Source organism: Arachis ipaensis, chromosome B5, assembly GCF_059453495.1.
Source record: "Arachis ipaensis isolate K30076 ecotype BB chromosome B5, ASM5945349v1, whole genome shotgun sequence".
NCBI classification, from domain to species: Eukaryota; Viridiplantae; Streptophyta; class Magnoliopsida; order Fabales; family Fabaceae; genus Arachis; species Arachis ipaensis.
Genome location: NC_142440.1, coordinates 106,500,274 through 106,525,045, shown reverse-complemented (window position 1 = coordinate 106,525,045; position 24,772 = coordinate 106,500,274). Strand labels below are relative to the sequence as shown.

General features: G+C 37.5%; 1 protein-coding gene across 1 annotated transcript; it reads right to left on the bottom strand.

The window, feature by feature from the left end:
• Positions 1-10,280: 10,280 nt before the first annotated feature.
• LOC107640788 (uncharacterized) lies at positions 10,281-11,537 on the bottom strand. Its single transcript, XM_016344288.1, has 2 exons — positions 11,459-11,537; positions 10,281-10,993 (listed from the first exon to the last, which is right to left on the bottom strand). The coding sequence occupies exons 1-2, from the start codon at positions 11,535-11,537 to the stop codon at positions 10,281-10,283; spliced, it is 792 nt and encodes a 263-aa protein (XP_016199774.1).
• Positions 11,538-24,772: the final 13,235 nt, after the last annotated feature.

Below are 24,772 nucleotides of genomic sequence, written 5' to 3'. Positions count from 1 at the left end.
CAGCCCGAGCGATGCATTAGGAGCATGAGGCGGCAGCAGGGCATGCGTCTTGATGACAGATACGTTCCATACTTGCAGATGGCAGGGCTATACCATCTTGCAAGGCTGAACGACCGGTGGTTCCGGGTAGACGAGGCGCTCGTCAGTGCATTCGTGGAGAGATGGCGTCCCGAGACGCACACTTTTCATATGCCGTTCGGAGAGTGCACGATCACACTCCAGGACGTGGCATACCAGCTGGGTTTGCCAGTCGATGGCCGTTACGTGAGCGGGTGCCTGTCAGAGTTCCATATATACATCGATGGCGGCCGTCCACCCTGGGTCTGGTTCCAGGAGTTGCTAGGAGTACAGCCTGCTCCGCAGGAGGAGGAGGATGAGATAGAGGATGAGGAGCCGCTTGTCCGTCGAGGTCAGAGGGCACGGGTAGCACGTCGCTGTGGTACTGGTTCGCATCTGTTTAGATGAGTCATATTTCATGTATTTTGTTTCCTCTATTTCAGTCATGTATGATAGTTAGGTGTACTTTTGTTGTTATGTAGTGCTCTGTTTATGTATGTTGTTCGTAACTTGTGTTCGGGGATGTTGACTATTTGTATTAAATGATACATGACAAGGTATAATGATTTCGTTTAGTTATTAAAATGAGGATCAACGAGTCCTGTTGCATTACTTGTAATGAAAGACAACATATTCATTACTACTCGCAAATACCAAAGTACAATGCATTAATCTCAACAAGTTACATACGTGGTCAAGCAATGCATCTAACAAGACAACTTAAATGTAAACAACACTAAGAATAACATCATGGAAGCTAATTTCGCCCTGTCTGAGACGATCCTACTACCTGTGGGCATCTACGTCTAGTGTGTCCGGGTTGGCGACAAAGGCCACACCGTTTTGGCCTGTTTGGATCTGCCTCATCCATATTTGTCCGTATCCTTGTGGATCTAGGCCTCCCCTCTCTCGCACGCCTTCTGTTTGGGTCCGGAATCATGGTGGGCCCATCATAGGGTGGCCAGAAGCCCTCCGGGATTGGAGGTGTGAATCCCATCCGATAGACATTGAACACCGAGCTAATCTGATAGACGCTATGAACATAGGAGCTCCAGCTCACACGTGCGTAGGCACAGCATGCAAGTGCGTGCTGACACGGGAAATGAAGCGCCTGAAAGTACCCACAGTCACATGTCCGAGAGGCAAGCGATACTCGGTAAGTACCCAATGAGAAAGTACCAGTCGGAGTGGTCTCCGCTACGGTGAACTCGGAGTTATCACGGTCATACAACGTCACCGTGAAGCACCTGGCCGTCTTCAAGTTGGCCTCAATACACTTCACCAAATGCTGACTGAACTGCTGTCCGGTGCCCATCTGGGCCTCAGCCTCTCGCCCCTTGCGAACAAAGAGTTCGGCCAGCCTACCATATGTTGCCTTCACCAGGGATGCTACAGGAAGATTTCTTACACCCTTGAGGATTGAGTTGACACACTCGGAGATATTCGTCGTCATGTGACCGAATCTCCTCCCCTCATCGCGATGCTGCGTCCACAAGGAGTAATCAATACGGTTCGCCCACTCACACATCGCCGGGTCTTCAGACCGTAGTATATCAAACCAGTAATCAAACTCAACCTCAGTCTTCGCGTACGCTGCATTCACGAGAAGCCTCCTAGCGTCTTTGCCCTTGAAGGTAAGGGCGAAATTAGCCGCTACGTGTCGTATGCAGAATGCACGGTACGCAGATGGCGGTAACCAACCTCCGTCCGGGGCCTCAAGCGCAGACTTGATGCCGTTGTGCCTATCCGATATAACCAGCAGACCGGGCTGCGGGGTCACGTGCTGCCGAAGGTGCGAGAGAAAGAATGTCCAGGACTCCGCATTCTCACCCTCTACTAGTGCGAATGCGACAGGTAGAATGTTGGAGTTCCCGTCCTGTGCAATCGCAGTGAGCAACGTTCCCCCATACTTACCATATAGATGTGTGCCGTCAATGCTGACTAGCGGCTTGCAATGCCGGAATGCCTCGATGCACGGAGGGAAAGTCCAGAAAAGTCTGTGGAAATAAGCTTGAGACTCGTCCACCTGTCCTCCAACTAGAACCGGGCTCGTCCTGAGGACCGCAACAGTACCAGTCATCGTCAGCTGGACACCCAACACCCACCTAGGTATCTCGCTGTATGACTCATCCCAGTCACCGTAGATGAGGCCAACGGCCTTCTGCTTCGCCATCCATACCCTCCTGTAAGTCGGCCTAAAACCAAAATGCGCTGCCGTGGCGTTCAGGAGCACCTTGATGCTAACCGATGCGTCAGCCCTAACCATTGGCATAATGAATGCCGAAATCACAGAATGATCCAAACTTCTGTGATCACTTGATATGGATGTGGCCAGGCAAGTGTGAGGGCCATTGTACCGTTTGACCTCCCAAATGCCCTTGCGCTTCCGGAGACTGAGTCGAATCAACCATGTGCACCCATTCCCGAACTCGGAACACTTGCCCACATACCAGCGGTGATCGGACTCCACCACCTTGTACTGTACCCCTCGCCGGATGCTGTAAGTCTTCACACTTAACAGGGCCTCATCTTTATCCTGGAATTGCTGACCAACCTGGAACTCTGTGAGACCAGCATTCCCTTCCGCATCTCTAGCTCCGAATCCAACAGGGTGCCCTAGCGCACCCTCATGCGTCATGGTGTCCAGGTCCAGCGAAGAAAAATATGGTGGATACTGCTGTGTGCCAGAGCTAGAACCACCGCCAGCCAATGCAGGCCCAGCCGCTACAACCTCGTCCCCGCTATCATCGTCAATCGTTTCGGGCTCAACGTCGTCCTCATCAGGATCACCCAATTCTCCGTCTCCGACGCCAACCGGTGGAACGCCGTGTAAAGCGTTTGGTAGAACATCAAAGGATCCTACCTCGTCGCGGACGCCGTCATTCAAATCAACAGCAAATGACGGAGAGGCGACAAGTTGGGCCGCTGGCTCGTAAACTGGGACGGAGGAAGAAGCCACAGCAGCCATGGAACTGGAGCCAGCTGCCGTGGCTACATTGGTGGTATTCCGGTTCGAACCCCCTGAGCTGGATACCACATCAACCAGCTTTGCCAGCAACTCTGGTGTGCGGACCTCCGGAAACTGCCTCCGACAAAGAAACATGACTTGGAGGTCCTCATCACTACCAATCGTGAGACAATCATACTTCACCGTATCGTGCAGGATCGTGACTGGAATGCGATAGAAAAACTTCTTAATCCGCTTCGCACCTTCCAGGCCAAGTTTCATCAGCACAGATCTAACCAGGTCATCATAGCTTGTCGTTCGATTCACCACAATATAGAGAGGATTCTTATTTGTGAACTTCACTCCGGACCGAGTTTTCCTCTTGATGGATCCTCTGTGGTGTACCAAAACAGCAAAACTCTCCTCCTCACTAGCCATCTTATGTCCTCTAATGAGAGCAAATCACGTTTACAGGGTTTATATGGAGCTCTGAGTCCTACTAATTCGAACTAACCTGGTTCGAACCATGATACATGTAATTCGAACCAGCCTGGTTCGAATTACTACAACCAACCTCTCTCCCCATAATTCGAACCAACCTGGTTCGAACTAACCTGCTTCGAACCATGATACATGTAATTCGAACCAGCCTGGTTCGAATTACTACAATCAACCTCTCTCCCCATAATTCGAACCAACCTGGTTCGATTTATTACACTAAACTAATCTCCACATAATTCGAACTCAACCGGTTCGAATTACATGGTCACCTGGTTCGAACCTAACCGGTTCGAATTATTTACATTTTTCCAGTAGTAGTTCGAACTTAGATGGTTCGAATTACTTGCTAATAGAGTTCGAACCTTAGTGGTTCGATTTATATAAATATGCCTCTTGGCTTATTGCTGAAACAAATTTCTGTTTGGCGTATTTTGGTTAAACATTTCTGCATGTGGTTTAATATGGTTTTTTGTCCTATTTATAATACCATTTGAATTGATTTAAAAATTACAATGGATACAATAACAAAAATAATAAATTATAAGATATATAAAATATAAAACATAAAAAAATTAAAATACCATATATTTATTCATTTAAAAAAATCTTTAATAAAAAGATTTTAAATTAATACTTGTATGGATATTGTACTCTGGACTATTCTTGGTGATAAATACATAATGCATTGTTATTTAGGTTCTTTCAAAGAGAGTTAAAGAAATGAAAGAAAATTAAAAGAAGATACATTATCCATGCCATCTCCTATACTGTGTCAAATAAACGAGTAAATGTATATTTCTCTATTTGACTATTATTTGTTTGAAAGATGAATTGTTTTTCTATAATTCAAAAATTCTTAGTCGGTTTTTCACTATCCAAATAATTAGTCAGAATTACTCTTATAATCATATTGTCAAACAGGGATTTAATGATGTATCAAGTATAGATATCACGGAATAGTTTTAGAAAAATATAAACTAATAATACGCTATGAATCCTAAATCCCCCTTTACACTCCACCACTCTCCACCCTCCACCCTCTACATTGTCGCCCTCAGCCACCCCAACACCACCACTTCCACCCTTCCTCCTCCTTCCACCTCTTCAATCCTAGCCTCAACTACTGGTTCTGCTTTTCCCTCAACACCTTCCTCCCCTTTTGAAACCCCAACTCTATCGCTTTTTCCCACAACCTCCTTTATCTCAGGATCCTATCCACTTTCAACAACACCAAATCACTAATCTTCTGCAATCTTTTCACGCGCCACTTCTGCAGTGGCAGAGTTTGGCTTTGGCAAGGGGCATGGCCCTTTTAAATTTTTTACAAAATAATTAGTAATACTTTTGCAAAAAAAAAAAAAAGTTTAGCACATTTAGTTGAATTCCTATACTATCAACTAAAGGTCCTTGGTTCAACCTTCACCTTTTAATTTTTATTCGCTCAATTTTTTCTAGAGGCAACTTATCTTCACTGAAAAAAGAATAGCAGTTTAGTATTATTTTATATTTTATTAGTTTTTTAACTTTTTTACTAGAAAAAGATATTTAAAAATTTAATAAGTATTATAAATTTTAATATTTATCTATTTTAACTATAATTCTATTTTATATATTCTACATTTTATATATTATAATTTTTAAATGATTATAATGATGAAAAGTCAAAGAATTAATTTATTTTTAAGAGGAATACTTGTAACACTTTACCACACAAATTTTTATGCTATAGTCATAAATTCGAGGCGATGAAGTATTACGATCTCTAAAAATGAAAAAGTACATACATACTATTTAAAAGAATATAATTTAACTAGGAGTCTGTGAAGAAAAATAACAGAACAATAATCGTATCGCACTCGAAACTATTAATGGTAAAGGCATCGATATCAGAAAACAAAAGATATATATAAGATTCCAAAAGAAATACATAACAAGTACTAGTCTTGACTTGCGAAGCAAGGCTGACTAGAAAATATAGTACAACTAGAAGTATACAAAATACAACATGTTTCTTCATAAATCATCCTCTAAGAGGGATATACAATTACATATGTCAAAAGTGGAAAAAAGTACTACATAGATAAAAATAAACCCAATAGTAAAGTCTTCATTTCATCACGAGTCCAGCACACTCAGCGAGGTGCATCACGTTCTGTATCTGAAAATTAACGAAATTCGACAATGGGTGAGAACCTGAAGGTTTCCAGTAGGGTAATATTTCCAAATAGAGACTATGTAAAAATATATGAACCCGTTAGGCAATCCTAAACTACAATCATTCAAGGTTCAAGCCTAGGGTCCTTTCTAATACAAACAACGTAAACAGACTAAGTATTAATCATACTAGTGATCTCAAATCTCAATTCAGAGCAAGTGGGACAAACCACAATTGTTGTATCTATCCAGGTAGTTGGGAATCTCAACCAGGAACAAGTGGGATGAACCACAATCCTTGCATCTACCTAGAGAGCTCAAATATCAACCCGAAGCAAGTGGGACAAGGCCACAACCCTTACATCTACCCAAGCAACTCAAATATCAATCAAACTCATCTCCATCATCCAATCATATCAACTCATCCCTTCAAGAACAACCCTATTGCCTGCATAAGGGATCTATCAATTGTTCAAACACATAAAAATAATACAAAAATATACAAGTAGAGAAAACATATAAGGCAATTAGCTCAAATAGTATATAGATACAATTATTCAATAAGGCAAGCCAAAATAAGATGCACACCCAATCAATACATACAAATGCAAATGATGCATGCCTGCCCTACTGGCCATGAGCTCACGCGTCGGTTTTATTGTCAGAACCCGACACGAGTAAGCGGGATTAACCAACCGTTCTTACCTGTAGGTTCCACAAACAAGCAAGATTCACCAACCGTCCATGTCCGGAACACGCAAGCGGGATTAACCACCTTCCTTGCCTATCACATTAGACCGTGTAAATGGGATTAATCAACCGTTCTTACTGGGTACCTTGAACAAGCGGGATTAACCAACTGTACTTGTCCGGAACAAATATAAGTCAATGTGCAAGCGAGATTAACCACCATTAACCAGGCATAACTCAGCTCAGTGTGCAAACGGGATTTACCACCATCCTTGCCACATGCAAACATTAGTTCACAGTAAAGTCTTTAATCAATTTTTGAAATCATTAAATTCATTTACAACATTCTCATTCAATTTACCAATTTCTTTGTCTCGTGAGCGGGATAACACCCCCATCCTCATAGCGGGCGGGATAAAACCTCTGTCCCATAACTATACCGCAACCACGGAACAAGTGGGATGAGACCTCCATCATTGCTCAGTGCAAGTGCCAAAACAATAACAAATCAGTACGCAAGTGGGATAACGCCCATTAACCCCAATTAGTTATCTATTTCATCAATTTGAATTCATAAAACCCCATTCAGTAACGGATCCAGAAAATTTTGTCCGTGGGGGCAAAATATATATAATATAATAATAATTTTTATAATTGTACTATGATATTATAAAATATGATTACTCCTCAAATTATTTAACTAAAAAATTAAAACAATAAAATAATAATTTAAATTAATAGCAAGTAATTTAAAATTTCATTCTTCTGGGTTTCATGTTTTAAAAAGATTGAATAATCTTTTCATTGTCAGTACAATCAAATATCTCTTTTTCTATATATGTGACTAAATAATCATTTAAAAATTCATCTCCCATACGGTTATGAAGCTGGCTCTTTATGATGTTCATAGCAGAAAAAGTTCTTTCAACTGATGCAGTTTCTACAGGAAAAACTAAAGCTAACTTCAAAAGAAGAAACACTAACGGATAAACAATATTTTTTCGAGTCTCAACCAATTTCTTAGAAAGAGCACCAATCCCCTTTGAGAATTGATCATTAGAACGCACATCTAATATGAAGTTCTCAAGTTGACTATTGATGCCAGGATATCTTGGCTAGCTTTTCAAGCCATTTTTAGTAAGTTTTAAGCTAGTTTCATGCATTATCTTCATCAATAAGCAAGCATTTGGATGAGTTCTCTATGCATGTCTTGATTCATCAAACAATAGTGAATTACAATCATTTTCATGAGATTAATGCAAGAACTAATGGATGCATTGAATGATGAATTGTCTTGTGATTGTAGCAAAGTTTTGATGCACTTGTTTGATTGATGACAAGCAAGAAGAAGCAGAAGAAAACAGGGAATCAGGTGGCGTTACCAACGCTGGTAATGCCAGCACTAACGCCAGCTTCAAGAGGATTGTGGCATTACCAAAGCTGGTAACGCTAGGGGCAACATTGGGCAAGGAAGAATTGTGGCGTTAGTAGTAGCGTTAGCCACACTAACGCCAACGATAATGCTGGCCAAGGAAGATTGTGGCGGTAGTGGCAGCGTTAGCCACACTAACGCCAGTGATAACGCTGGGCCAAGGATGATTTGTGGTGTTAGTGGCAACATTAGCCACATTATCGCCTGGGGCAACGCTGGGCCAAGGAAGATTTGTGGCGTTAGTGGCAGCTTTAGCCACATTAATGCTAGCGACCATACCACATTTGTAGCGTTAGCCACACCAATGCCAGCATTAACGTCCAAGCACATTCAAGGTGGCGTTAATAACGCCAATAACACCAGCACTAACGATATGTGCTGGCGTTAATAACGCCAATGCTGCCTCAACTGACGCCTTTGAAAAAGCTGAGAGCGGCCCAAGAGTTTGCTAACTTGCTTCAACTAAGGCCAAGGGTCCACATCCAAAGACTTGAAGACTCACTTGAAGTGAGAAAAGTAGTATAAATAGGTGAATTTTTGAACTCAAAAAGGGGAGGTTCGGAGAATCGGAAACTGTCACCAATCATTAGCTAGATCTACTTTTCTTCTCTTTTCTATTGCACTTAGTTTACTTCCATGCACTTTTACTTTTCTTCTGGGTTTTTTAGAGCTATGATCAACTAAACCCCTACTCATTAGGGGAGGAGCTCTGTTGTAACTCACAACAAATTAATGAAATTCTTCTTCTTCTCAATCCGCTTGTTATAGCTAAGGGAAAGCTTTCGTGCTTCAAAGATCAATTCACTACCGAGAGGGGGTTTGGATCCATTAGAATTTCTATATGAGCCTTGGAAAAGGGATAATAGAATTCAGTTTGAAGCTTCTCCCTCATAATTCTTTTGATCAACATATTCTTAGTTTGTACGTGACATATAACCTCTTTGAATTGAGATCCTAAGGGTTGTGTGGCTCTTGGATTAGAAAATTAAACTTCACATCTTCTCATGAACAATTAGATCAAGAGATTGGCAATTGATTGTGTTAAGAGAAATTGAGTTGCCAAGAGAGTGGAATTCAATTAATCATGATCCGCCAGAGATCTACTTCATATGATTAATAAAGAAGGTGAAACCCATTGATTCATGAAGGATCACAACACCTCTGATCCCTAAGGTAGCATTTGGTAGAGAGACAGAGACGGAAAGACTGAGACTGAGAGACAAAGACTAAGAGACAGAGATTGAAATAAATTTCAGTATTCTGTTTGGTGCAAAGTGGGAGACAGAAATTGAAACAAGAATGAAACTCTAATTTAATTTGTACAAAGGGTAAAATTGGAATTAATTAATTGAAATGAGAATATTTTAGGTATAAAATGTTATTAAAGTTTCAGTCTCCATCTCTAAAAATTTTAGTCCCCTGTGTCCCTATTTTTTGGAGGTACTGAAATACTGAAATTTTAGGGACAGAGATAGAAATTTTAGTACCAGTCTCTGAACAACAAACATGATACTGAGTCTCAGTCTCTCATTCTCTGTCTCAGTACCTCAAAACAAACGCCACCTAATGAATCTTACCCATTATCTCTCTTCTTGTTTCCTTTGATTTCCAGCACCCAGAACCCCTTTACATTTCATGCCATTTACATTCTATTGCCATTTACATTCTTGCCTTTAATTTCTCGCCATTTAAGCTTCAACTCTTTAATTAATTGTCATTTAAGTTTCCGCTCTATACTATTACGCAATTTACTTTAAGCTCTATACTATTCAGCAATTTAGATTCAGCATATTTACTTTCTTTGTTAATTCCATTTTGTTCATTCAATTACACAAAGAATCATCAAATATTTGCTTGACTAGATAAATCACCTAACTAAAATTGCTTAATCCATCAATCCCTATGGGATCGACCTCACTCTACAGTAAGTTTTTACTTGGCGATTCGGTACACTTGCCGAAGGAATTTACTGTGTGTAAGTGCCAAAAGTTGAATGGAAGAAAATTCTAATGGATAGAATTGAGCTAACTGGATCAACTTCTTCTTATCAAACGCAAAAAATGAGTGTCTTGGATTCAAACAAGCTATACAAAGAAGCAATTCAGTATTCACCTCTGTAAAACAATTGTTGAGTTCTTGAAGTTGTCTATCAACTATTTGATAGAATATCTCAACTTGAAAATGATGCAACTTTGAGATCTTTTGAGCTTTGCGTCTTGATCTTCCTTATGACACAAATATATAATCCATTTTTTGAACAGTAATATTATACTTGTCACAAAACAACGAGACTTCATCAAGTAAAAGAGACCAACCATCATCTCTTATATTTTGCAACCATTGCTTAGACACTTTAACCAATGCCATAGCATTTACAATGTCTTGATCATTCCTTTGTAACGCTTGAGATAACTCATTAGTAACTCCCAAGATATTTTTCATCAAGTGCAAGTTAAAAGTGAATTCAAAAGATTGAATGACATTCAATAAATGACATGCTTAAGCTATTTGTTCTGAATTATTTCCATCTTCCTCAGCATATTTAAGAACATTAACCACGGAAGGAAACAAAGAAATTAATCTAAGTATAGTTCCATAGTGTGAACCCCATCTGGTGTCTCCAGCTCTCTTTAAAGCCATTTCTTGATTCAAACCATGTCCACTAGAAATTTTCCCACTTTGTAATGCTTCAATTGTCTTAATCATCTGACTATCACGAAGAATCTCTCTTTGTTTACAAAAAGCTCCAACAACATTGCACAAATTAGTTAACAAATTAAAAAACAAAGCGATTTCAACTTGTTTTTTTGCAACCATTACAAGAGCTAACTGAAGTTGGTGGGCAAAGCAATGTACATAGAAAGCATAAGAATTTTCTTTCAATATGAAAGTTTTCAAACCATTAAATTCTCCTTGCATATTACCTGCACCATCGTATCCTTGTCCACGTATTCTTGATAAACTTAAATTATATGTTTCTAATAATGACTCCAATGCTAATTTTAGAGATAAAGTATTGGCATTAGAAACATGAACAAGACCAAGAAAATGCTCCCTAACTTGCCCTTCTTTATTCACATACCTTAAACAAACTAACATTTTCTCCTTAATAGAAATGTCGCGGGCTTCATCAATCAAAACAGCAAACAATTCATCCCCGAGATCATTAACAATAACTTTTGTTGTTTCACTTGCTGCAGCTCTTACAATATCTTTTTAAATTGAGGGTGCTCTTAGTTTAAGATTTCTACGAGCATTTTTGAAAGCACGATCAATCTCTTCATTATGTTGCTCAAGAAAGTTTAGAAGTTCCAAAAAATTTCCTTGATTAACAGAATCATCAGTCTCATCGTTACCACGAAAGGCCAATCATTGTCACAAAAGAAATCTAATATAATCAATTGTGGCTGTCAAGTGAATTTGATAATTCTTTTTAGCTTGCTCAGATTGTTTTTCAATAGCAGCACTAATGTGTTATTTTGGCTTCATAAGTGCTTCACATTTTCTCCAAGCTTGATTATGAGCAATATCATGATTCCCAACATGAGTTTGTAGTCTATTTTCTTTTCCAATTTGAAAAGCTATTAGTTACAAAAGCATCACCACCTTCAGTCTCAGGTTTCATAAGATAACAACAAAGACAAAAAACAACATCTTTTGATATACTATACTCTAACCAGTTGCCATGTCATCAAACCAATTTGCATTAAATCTTCGAAAAGGAGAACTGGAGCGCACGAATCCCCACACCTTCATACTGTTGTACCAGCAAGTGCACTGGGTCGTCCAAGTCATACCTGAGCGAGTCAGGGTCAATCCCACGAGGATTATGGTTTCAAGCAAGCTATGGTTATCTTGCAGGTCTTAGTCAGGTGGATCAGAAAGTTGTTGGTTGTGAAAGGAATACCGAATTGGAATAAATAATAGGAATAGGGTTAAGGATTGGAGTTGCTTTGTCTTTCTGAATTAACTCTGGTATTACTGCTCTCTTTGCTTGTGAGTGATTTCTTCAATGGCAGGCTATATGTGATTGACACTGGTTTGAGAAGTGATGACAAGTCATCTTAGCCTAGTTTCACTAGTCTTTTTCTTTTTTTTTTTCAATAGATTTTATGCACTTTCCTGAGCCATAAGTAAGCCAATTGGGTAGAATTTCATGTTTCCTTTGATTCAATCAACCATGGATAAATTAATGCATTTTCATGAGATTTTGTGTTATAATTGTCATATATTATGAAAGAGAAACAATCTCATGATTTTGAGCATAGCTTTGATGTTTTTGATTGATTGATGATAGGTGAAAAGAGCTTTGAAGAGGGTTGAAGAAAGAAGGAATGGCAAAGAGCAAGAGAGGACAAAAAGCTTGAGCCAAAGTTTGCCTCAAACTTTAGCTCAAACGTGAGGAAGAGCTTGACTTCACCCTGGAGGCATCAAAAGCTTGCACCAACGTTTGCCTCAAACTTTGAGTCAAACGTTGGCGCCACAAAAAGAAGACCCAGGGAGCAAAAAGCTTGCGCCAACTTTTGCCTCAAACTTTGGGCCAAACGTTGGCCAAAGGACATGCAAAGGAGGATCCACGTTTAAGCTCAAGTTTGACCTCAAAATTTGAGCCAAACGTGGATGACAGCACGGGAGGCAATCTACTGCAAAAAGCTTGAGTCAAAGTTTGCCTCAAACTTTGACTCAAGCTTTAATGGTTCATGGCCCGGTTCTGACCCGGTTCACAAGCGGGTTTCTTTCCAACACCAAGAGCAATCAACAGAGGCTTTTGTCAACCCAATTCCATCAAGAACAAGGGCCCAATTCAAGACTTGAAGATCATTTGAAGAGAGTGTATAAATAGCTTAGAATTTAAGTTTTCGGGGAGCTTTTTCCTTTTAGTTTTGCTGAGTAATTTTGGAGAGCTTTTGGTTAGAAGTTATTTTGAGATTCTGAGTCTTGGGGAAGGAGAATTGAATTCTCTTTCTCTTAGTTTTCTTATTTTCAATTTCATTTACACTTTGTTTGAATCTTGGGTGTTGGAGAATTGAAGAAATTCTGTTTCAAGCCCACCCTGAGATCTCTCTGTTTTATTTACTGCACTTTTTGAGAAATCAATGTTTGAATTCCTTTCTTCTACTGCTTGATCTTTACTTTTCTTGCAATTGAATTCTAAATTTGGATCTAGGAAGGCATTGAGATCTAGACTTGGTTATCTAGTCTCTTGGGTCCTGAGATCTGGAGTTTTCACTTTAATTTCTCTGTTGAACGCTTCTTCAAGCAATTTACATTTTCTGTTTGAGATCTACTGCAATTAAATTCATCTTTTACTTCCCTGCTTGTTGCAATTTACTTTTCTTTGTTTAATTTCTGCAATCCCAACTCCCAACTCCTTTTATAATTCAAGCAATTTACATTTCTTGTACTTTAAGATTCAGCCATTTACATTTCTTACAATATAAGTTTCTGCCATTTAATTGCTTGTTCTTTTAGATTCAGCACTTCTATTTTCTGATCTCTTTAATTTCATGCAAATTACCCATTCTCTTAAATTTTCATGCAATTTAGTTTCTGCAAATTACAAACCGCTCAACCAATACTTGATTCGCTTGACTAAATCAACCACTAAACTAAAATTGCTCAATCCTTCAATCCCTGTGGGATCGACCTCACTCCCGTGAGTTTTATTATTTGATGCGATCCGGTACACTTGCCGGTTAGATTTGTGTGTTTGGAATTCATTTTCCAAAAATACACATCAAGAAGCTGCCAATACTCCTCCAGATCTGAACCCCAGGTTTAGTGCGGATCCATTCTGATTGAGGGTGAAGCTCGTACATTCCATTCTCCTTAATGATCTTACTCAAAATGCCAAAGACAAGGTTGGATCTTTCGGATCAGAGAATGTTGCATCTTTGGGTTCTAGCCTCTACCACAGAGACCCTAATCTCCCCAGAAATCGGCTGAACTGGTGTCTCGAGAAGTCCCCAACGAAGTCGTGGATTAGCCGTCTGAGAGATGTATAAACATAGCTGTTGGTTTGTCATTGTCCCGTGAAAGACGCACTCTGAACCCAAGTAGACGCGGGTGTTTGTTAGGCACGTTCGTCTTAATGTGATGAATAGAGCTAATTTGTCAGATCATTCTATTCACCATGATGAAGATCGGATATACATCTTAGAATTAATCAAACACGGATCAAAGAGAAACAGTAATACTTTTATTAATTCATAGGACTCAACAGGGCTCCTCCCCTCAACCTAGGAGGTTTAGAAACTCATACTAAAAGGAAAATACAATGTAAATGTGTAAGATGGTAAAAAGTGTTGATCCTTCTTTAAATTACATAAATAAAAATACTAAATGGATGACTAGTAAGGGTAAAACAATCTATTTAGTGCTAAAATCCACTTCTGGGGCCCACTTGGTGAGTGTTTGGGCTGAGTTTTGATGAGATCCACGTGCTATGAGGTTTCTTGGGCATGAAACGCCAGCTAGGGGGTCTTCTTTGGGCGCTGGACGCTTGGAAGGGGCAGGTAGCTGGCGTTGGACACCATTTTTCAGCCTTCTAATCCGAAGCAAAGCATGGAATATTATATATTACTGGAAAGCTCTAGAAGTCAGCTTTCCATAGTCGTTGAGACCGCTCCATTTGGACTTCTGTAACTCCAAAAAAGCTCTTTCGAATGCAGGCAGGTCAGATCTGGACAGCATCTGCAGTGCTTTCTCTGTCTCTGAATTAGACTTATGCTCCAACTCCTCAATTTCAGCCAGAAAATACCTGAAATTGTTCACAAACACAAAAACTCATAATAGAATCCAAAAATGTGAATTTAACACTAAAGCCTATAAAACCTTAATAAAACTAAACCAAAACTACTAAAAACTATATGAAAGTGATGTCAAAAAGCGTATAAAATATCCACTTATCACAACACCAAACTTAAACCATTGCTTGTCCCCAAGCAACTAAAAATACAGTAGGATAAAAAATAAAATTAAGATGCAAATAAATTTCTAAGTTTCAAATGAAGCTTAGTTATAATCAGATGAGCGGGACTTAGTAGCTTTTTGCTTCTGAATAGTTTTGGCATCTCACTATCCATTGAAACTCAGAGATGTTGGCATCCTTAGGAACATAGAATCCAGATGATATTATTGACTTTCTTAGTTAAGCTTATTTTGATTTCTTGAACACAGCTTTCAGAGTCTTGGCCGTGACCCTAAGCACCTTGTTTTCCAGTAATACCATCAGATACAATAATGCCACAGACACTTTAACTGGGTGAACCTTTTCAGATTGTGACTCAACTTTTCTAAAGTCCCCAGATAGAGGTGTCCAGAGTTCTTAAGCACACTCTTTTGCTTTGGACCACGACTTTAACCGCTCAGTCTCAAGCTTTTCACTTGACACCTTCACGCCACAAGCACATGTTTAGGGAGAGCTTGGTTTAGCCGCTTAGGCCAGGATTTTATTCCTTTGGGCCCACTTATCCATTAATGCTCAAAGCCTTGGGTCCTTTTACCCTTTCCTTTTGGTTTAAATGGTTACTGGCTTTTTCAATCTACCCTCCTTTTCCTGCATTTTTGGGCAGTAATGGATTTTTCTGCTTTTATTTTTTTCTTTTTCTTTTCACCATTTTTCTTTCTTTTTCGCATGGATATATATATATATATATATATATATATATATATATATATTTTCTTTTTTTTTTGCTGCTTTTCTTGCTTCAAGAATCAATTTTCAGATTTTTCAGATTATCAATAATATTTTTCCTTTTTCCTTATTCTTTCAAGAGCCAACATTCTAAAATTACAACTTCAAATATGCACTATTTAATTATACATTCAGAAAACAAAAGTAAATAACACCACATCAAACTAATTCAACTAATCTTATTTTAGACTTGAAATTCATGCATCTCTCAATTCTTTTCAATAAAAATTTTATTTAAGCAAGGTGAGAGATATATGAAACATTTTACAACTTTAGGACATCAATGCAAATGATCATGCAACTAGAACAAGAGAACATATAAATAAGCAGATAGAAAACAGAAAAAAAGAAGGAAATGGGTGTAAAGAGAACAAATCAACCTTTAGGGGTCGCGTCTAGTGCTCCTCCTTGAGGATCCAATGTGATGCTTGATTTCTTCTATGTCATCCCTTTGCCTTTGTTGCTCTTCCCTCATAGCCCTTTGGTCTTCTTTTATGGCTCTTTGATATTCTCTTATTTCATTGAGAGTGGTAGCATGCTCTTGATGCTCCATCCTCAATTGCTCCACGTTAGTGCTCAATTCTCCAAGAGAAGTTTGCCATTGATCCCAATAGCTTTGAGGAGGAAAATACATCCCTTGAGGCATCCCATAGATCTCATGATGAGGCGGATGCACAAGCTCTTGTGCATGCTCTCTAGTTTTCTCCATCTGCTTCTTAGTGATGGGCTTATCCTCCCCAATAGAGACATCTCCATTTGTGATAATTCCTGCTGAATTGCATAGCTGACAGATGAGGTGTGGGAATGCTAACCTTGCATTGGTGTGAGGCTTCTCAGCCACCTTGTACAGTTCTTGAGGAATCACCTAATATACTTCCACCTCAGTTTCAATAATGATGCAATAGATCATGATAGCTCTGTCAACAGTCACCTCTGACCGATTGCTAGTGGGGACGATGGATCTTTGGATGAGTTCCAACCATCCTCTAGTTATGGGCTTAAGGTCAACCCTTCTTAGTTGAATGGGCTTGCCTTGGGAATCCCTTGTCCACTGTGCTCTTTCCACACAGATATTTGAGAGCACTTGATCCAATCTCTGATCAAAGTTTACTCTTCTACTGTAAGGATGAGGATCTCCTTGCAATAGAGGCAAGTTGAATGCCAACCTCACACTTTCCGGGCTGAAATCTAAGATTATTCCTCGGACCATGGTGATCCAATTCCTTGGATTTAGGTTCACACTAGTGTCATAGTTTTTAGTAACCCATGCATTAGCATAGAACTCTTGCACCATGAGAATCCAACCTCTTGAATGGGATTGGTTAGGACTTCCCAACCTCTTCTCTGGATCTCTCTTCGAATTTTCAGATACACATTCTTCTTGAGATTGAAAGGGACCTCAGGGATCACTTTCTTCTCAGCCACATAGAAGTGGTCTTGGTGGGCTTTGGTGATGAATCTCTCCATCTCCCAAGATTCAGAGGGATTGGCTACTGCCTTTCCTTTCCTCTTTCTAAAGGAGTCTCCTACCTTGGGTGCCATGAATGGTAATGGAAAGAAAAAAAAGCTATGCTTTTCCCACACCAAACTTAAAACTTTGCTCGTCCTCGAGCAAAAATAAGTATAAGAAAAGAATGGAGTAGAAGAAGAAGAAAATAGAAGTAGAAAGAGGGAGAGAGAGGGCTCGGCCTTGTGGGTGTAGTAGTGTATGAGAGGTGTGTGTATGAAGGGTTATGGAGAGGGGTATTTATAGGAGTGGGGAAGGGTATGGTTCGGCCATAGGGTGGGAAATTTGATTTTGAAGTGGGTCGGGGTAGGTGGGAGTTATGATGGTCATGGGGAAGTGGTATGGATGTGATTGGGCTAGGGTTTATAGGGAAGTGTGTATAGGGAAGTGTGAAAGTAGGTGGGATAGGTAGGGTAGGTGAAAGATGCTATGGGACCCACTGTAAGAACCAGAGTTTTTCACGCAAAAATCATTTTTATAAAAATAATAACTTTAGTGTCCGAAATAGATTCAAGATTTTGAAGTTTTAATTTTAAAATATAAAGGTGAAATTTGGTTTCAATAAATTTTTCTGAGTTGAAAAATGTATCTTTTTCGAAAAGTTTCTATATAAATGCATACTGGCGCTTAAGCCGGCAGTACCGGCTCTAGTCTGTCCAGTACTGCGTATTTTAGAAAATAAGATTTTGGAAAATTAATTTATTGTTTTGAAAGGATAAAAATAATTTAGAATTGAAAACCAGACACTAATCTTAAAGGTTTTGGCCCAAAGTGGGCCAAACGGACCTAAAACGCTAACGGGTTGGACCGGGCCCAAACCGGGTCCAAGGCCCAACATATATAAGCTCATTAAATGAGCTTTCAGCTCATTTCCATCCCAAATAGGAGAGAGGGGTGCTAGTAAGGGGAAGAGAGGAGAAGAGGGGTTTCACTATTCACCTCCTCCTTCAAAGCTCCATAACTTTCGATCCGGAGCTCCGATTGACGAGCTGTTTGCGGCCACGCGAAGCTCTCGATGAGCTCTTCCTTTCTATCTAAGAAAATCTGGTAAGATCTCGAAATTAGCTCCCCAGTTTCCTGCCCTAACTTCTGCGTTTTTGGGGGTTTGGTTTTTTAGTGGATTTTGTGGTTTTGCTTGTTTAGGTGATCTCTTGTAGCGGGTAATTGTTAGATTTTACCCCCTAATCTCGTTGGGTAAGGTAAGGTTTCACTAAATCCTTGTGTTTAGTTGTTTTGTGTATCTTAGGTTTTGATTTTCATATATATATATATATATATTTGAGCTTTTGTGCTTGTTGGAGTTGGCTTGGCTTTTTGGAAGCTTACTACAACAAATAAGGGTTTTTGCAACGGTCAAAAACCGTTGTCATAGATCAGAAAACCGTTCCTAAAACTTTAGGCAACGCTTTGGCAATGGTTTTTGACCTGTGGTATATGCGACCGTTACCAATGCTCAAAGACAACGGTTTTTTACCTAAGGCAACGACAACCAAAAAACCGTTGCCATAGTTACTGGCATAGACAACGGTTTTGACAACAATTTTTAAAGAACGGTTTAAAACCGTTACTAGATAGGCAATGGTTTAAAACCATTCTCTTTGATGACGTAACGGTTTAAAACCGTAACTGGATAGACAACGGTTTTAAATTGTTGTAATTTTGTTGTTCATAAAGACAACGGTTTAAAAGCGTTGCCTTTGGTGGTGTTTTTTGCAACGGTTTTAATACCATTGTCATTTTGTAACTGTCTTTGACAACGGTTTTAATACCATTGCCTTTTGTGACTTTTGACAACAGTTTTTTATAACTATATTATTCTTTATTTACAATAGTTTTCTCATGTTGCATTGAAATTAGTTCCAACTATTTTTTTTAATTTAACGTCAATAAACAAGGTTAAACTATTTGAATCAAATTACTAAAGAAAACTAATTGAACACTTACCATAAAAAAATAAACATTTATATACTTAGTGAACCAAAAATTTCCGGATACAATATAGTTGTATCAGTGTTGGTTACAAGTAATTCCAGATATTTTCTAATTATCCCAGGAAAATAAGCTTAAAAAACACTAACCCTAGAAAGGAATTCAATCTTCCTCTAAAGAGTTTTATCAATGCTGGTAGCGAAAAATAATTCTCCCAATAGTTTCTTTATCCAAGCCCATATTTTCAGAAAACAGAACCACCTGCAGACAACAAGGAACACAAGCTTCTTAACTGGGGAAAAAATGAAGCATTTTGAATTAGTAAAATACAAAATAAAGAACAATGGCATGCATATAACAAGTATCACTAGCACAATGGATACAAGCACATAGGTACTTAACAAATTCAATTCTTAATAAGGCATCAAAAGGATCAAGGAACCATAGTGTAGTTATTTTCAAGCATGATTGTTATAGCCAGTAAGAAAAGCAATATTTGCATTGTTAATAAATAAGCTTCTTAATACATCAAATCAAAAAGTTATAATTTATAAAAGATATTAAATCCAAGAACTTCTTTGCACTGAAAGCACCACATAAGGTCACAAGAGCCACCTCCCCCTCCTGTCCCCTCCTTTGACACTACCAGAAGGTAAACCAACAGCGGCAATAAATATAATAGCAAATCTTAGACTTCAGATTCAAGCATACTTATTCAAACATACCTAAAAGAAACCAGTCTCATCATGGACTCCTTTGTCAACATCAGCAGTTGCTTTGCTTAGTACAGTCTCTCACACAACGCAGAAAACTTAGACCACTAGCCCCACCTTGCAGTATCCAGTTAAACATGAAATCTTATCCACTAAATTAAATTGATAGCACATGAACTCTTATTTCATCCATGTAACTGCAAAGAGATAATTAAACAAGACTAAATATGAATGGAAAAGGTTTAGAACTAAACAAATTACAACTGAAGCTCAGGTTGTGTTGCCCCTAAATACATAATGAAGATAGAACAGTCTCATAATAAAAAAAATAACATTCTTCAAGAGTGTAGTGTTGTCAGCTCAAGATAGAGCCAAATTATGACCAGCCTAAGTGTAAATCGATGACTATGCACACTGATAAAAGAAGAATGTTTCCAAGTACCCACATGAACTATAAATTCTATATTCATAGGTTGTTTCTATTGAAATGATTAGATTATGTGCACAACAAACAAACAAAAAAGTGCCAAAAGAAAAAAGGAAAAAAAATACAATGGTGCTAACTTGTTCAAGGTAAATCAATCATGGATGAAGACAGAGTCTATCAGATTTCAAACAAGCAGCTTTACAGGTAAGCTACCAAGGTTGAAATGTTGGTCAACACAGAGGAATTAAATAGAAATTGAAATGATCAAGAGAAGGTTAAAAGGAGACACACCCAGTAGAATGCTGTCAATTCCACCATGCTGGGACTGTCTGTCTTCAAGGATTATCAACTGTTGTAGCTGTAATTCGTAATTGTCTTGTCTATTCTTACTCTCCATTCTGCTTCGAGAAAGCTTTTCTCCACCAAACTTCAAATCCTCTTTGAATATTTGGGCAATCTTCTCCAGAATTCTAAGATTTTTACTTGAGTCATTCAGTCCATCAAAATCAAATGCAGTAATTTTACTTGAGTCATTCAGGCCATTGAGAGAATCAACTCAGAATTCCCAGCCACTTTACATGCTAACAAAATAAACCAACCAACAATTAAGAAACAACCATTAACATTAACATTATGCTCCATAAAACAACTTAGCTTAATTTCAAACCAAATTGAATTAAAACAAAACTTCTATGCTTAACTTTTTATATAGAGAGAACATGTTCAGCTAAATAACTCTTTGATTTATAACAGAAAATAAGCTTAATCCAAACACACACCATAACCGAACCTCAGCGGATGAGGTGGGGGACGGCGTAGTGGACGCAAGCGGAGAGGAGAGCACAGAACAGCAGCAGATGACAGAATAGGAACTGATGACAATCATCATAGTAACAATCAACAATCAATAAAATTCATAATAAGCGAAACCAATTCATAAACCAAACAAAATGAAATCATGTGGTTCTTCCCAAAAGATTTTACCATAATAGAAGAATAGTCTTTATAGTTTATACCTCAAAGAAAATGGGGCAATTGTGATGCATTGCTCTTTTCAAACAGCGATGACCATCTTCCAATCATTTAGAGTAGCAGCACCCTAAAACATATAATAATTAATTTACAAGGATCAAGAAAAAAAAGATATAACTATGAAGAGAAAATAGTAAAAAAATAAGGAACAACGAATGAAACTCACCACATTTTTCACCTCAATCCACCATTCACAGCAACATCATTAATCAATTACTCACCTGATGCTTATTGATGCACTGAGCAGCGATGGACGAATTTATAAAAAAACAAAGTCTTAGAGTTTTATAAAAATTTTGACAGCATCACCTCAAAAATTCGAAATTAGACCACCCTTACGGGTTCCCTCCTTCTCAACAGTTTACCAGCCTTTCATCAATAATTATCAAACAAACAGGTTCTCAATAATCAACATATTTTATCACCATTTGGTTCCACTCATTGTAAAATTATTTATAAACCATAAAAATTACTACTTTTAGTTAAGAAATCAATTTTAGGTACTTAGTTTAGAAATCTAAACTCAATCTATTTATCATTCATCAAGCCTCAATCTCATAAATTACTCATTATAATTTGATTCAACCACCAATCACAACATTATTAAGTAAAAAAAAAAAAACAGAACTTCCGACAAGCATTCATCCCTAAACAACCTTGCAAGATGCACACAAGAGCTAAACAAATTTCAATTCACACACACGTAATCATCATCATACTAGTCACATTCACAGGCATAACCTAAACTCAATAAACTAATTGAAACACTAGAACATCATCTCAAAAAATAATCCAAATTTTACATCCTCAAACTAAGCTTATTTCTACCAATTAATCACACAAGACATTTATAAATTATTTGCAGATACTCACTAAACTTCAATGATATTCATAAATTAAAACGGTTAATTTTAAAATAAATCCCCTACCTCTGAGTGTCGAAATTAGAAGAAATTCGAGACGGGTTGTGGCGGCAATGGCTAAACCAGCGTAAACAGCAGCAGAAACAGGGGCCGAGCAAGGACAGTGGCTCCAATAGTGGCATTTTTCAGCGTCAATGGCGGTGTACCCCGGCTACCAGCGGTACGGCGGCAAAACCACCCTCTCCTCTGAGAGTTTCTCCTCCCTCTTCACGTTCTATTCATCACATCAACAATAGCAACTTCTAATCATTGGCGATGAGACAGCCTCGTTCCCCTCCTTTTCCGTCAGAGCATCCTTCGCGCATCACTCCCCTGGTTCTCTCTCTCTTGGACACGTCTTCTTCAGTAGCGGCGACAACCCCGAGCAGAAATGGCGATGGCTTCGCAGCTTCCTTCTACCTCTTCTGTTTGCGCATCCTTCCTCCTTCTCTGCCACAGCGTCGACGGCTAGGGTTCGACAGTGACGGCGGTGGCATCTTCGAAGACGAGCTCGACAGTGACCAGACGCGACAGAGCTGGCGGCGTCCTCTCCACCATTGCGTTTCCCGCAGCGGCAACTCTCTCCCTCGCATGGTTCAGATTGACGGTGACATGACGGCGGCGACGCGTGTGATGGGCTCCACAGCGGTGAGGCGCGACGCCGGCGCACTCTTCTCCCTCTCCTTCCCTTCTTCTTCCTCGCGGGATTTAGCTTTCTCTCTTTTCTTTGCGTTTCTCTTTTCTCAGGAGGGGTGGAGTTCTAAGTTTAGGTTTCTCAAATTGGGAACTAGAATTTTTTATTTAATTTGAAAATTTAGCATTAGAGTTAAATTTTTATAAAACATAGATAAAATAGATATTTTAATAAAATTATTGAATAGAATAATAATTTTAAAATTAAATTTATTTTATTTATAATTATTTAAAAATATTATTCATTAATATATTATTGAATAAAAATAATTCTTTTTAACTTAAATTATAAATAAACATATTAATTATGATTTATTAATTACCGTTTAAATATAAAATATTAATTCTTTAAATTAAATTATATAATTTTTTATTATTTTTTGTTATAAAAGTTTTAATTTTAAATTATATAAAATAATCAACCATAATAAAATTACACAAAAATATTAATTAACTCAAATCCAAAATATTTATAAAAATTAATTTAATCATTCTTAATAGATTATTTTCTAAAAATAAAAAACTCGAATTAAATCATAAATTATTCATAATATAAGTTATTTAAATTAAATTATATAATTTTTTTATTTTTTAATTATCAAAATTATAATTTCAAATATACCAAATATCTAATTATAATAAATATTATATAAAAATTTTAATTAATTTAAATTTTAATTATTATGAAAAATTACATATCACTCCTAATTACTTTAGATTCAGTATATATTTAATTATTTTTAGTAAAGAGAGTTCCTCAAAGTTTGGTTATGTTAGAGTTTAGAGGGAGTTTAAACAAAAAATATATAATATTTATTATAAATTAATTTTAATTTTATTTTTTAAAATTTATTTTAATTTTATTTTTTTAAATAATATTTGTTATATATTTATAACAATAGTTTTTGAGTATTCTATAAATTATAGTATTTATAGAAAAAATTATTTAAATTTATATGATTATTTATAATTATTTTTATATGTATCTTTTAATTTGGATAATTATTTAAATAATATTAGAAAATTATTCTTTGATAAAAAATTGTTGTAATAGTTATAAAACCGTTCTTTAAAATAGTCAAAGAGAACATTTTTATTTTATTGCTATAACGTAATGAAAAATTGAACTTCAACAGCAACACTATAAAAATCATTGTCTAAGACCATCTAATAGAACAGTTTTTAAATGTAGCATTTTGGCAACGGTTTTTATGCATTTCGTTTGTACAATTATTTAAACAACAATAAAAAATTGTTGCTTAAAAGCAAGTCTTGGTAACGGTTATAAAACTGTTCTTTAAAATAGTCAAAGAAAACGGTTTTACTTTGTTGCTATAAAATAATGAAAAATTGAATTCATTGGTAACACTAAAAAAACTGTTGTCTAAAACTATCTAAGAGAACGGTTTTAAGGTGTTGCAAAATTTGGCGTTGCTTAAGCCCATATTTGTTGTAGTATTTGTTTGGACTCAAAGTGGTGTTTTGTGCATATTGGGAATCGGCCAAGGTATGGTTTCAGTTTTCTTTATACAATATGTAATGTTTCTGGAAACTTAGGCTAGTTGACCTTAAGATAGGTTGAAAGATGTGGTTTTATGATAAATTGTATATAAATGTATGCTTGATGATGGTTTGGATGTAGAATGAATGGGTTTGAATGTGATGATATACATATTGTTAGATGATGATTATTGATGAGTTGTGTTGGTGGGTGTTGAGATTTGCAAATGGATATTGATGATAATTTTTTATTGTTGATATGGTTGATGAGTAGTGATGAATATTGAGATTGTTAATAAATGATATGAATTATGAATTTGGATGAGTAATGTTATTGATATTGGGAATGATTGGGGTTGAATGGGGCTAATTCATGATGATTGTTTGTGATATGATGATGATGGATGATAGTGTGGATTGAAATGGTTTTTAGTATGATATGTTGATATTTGAGGTTGATGATATTGTAATGTGTTGGTGGAGGGTTGATTATAATGTTATCTATTTGATAGTTGAAGTTGAGAATAATGAAGTGTGAAGGAAAATTTGGTAAAAATGGTAGAATGTGATACAAGGGATGAGTTATGATTGA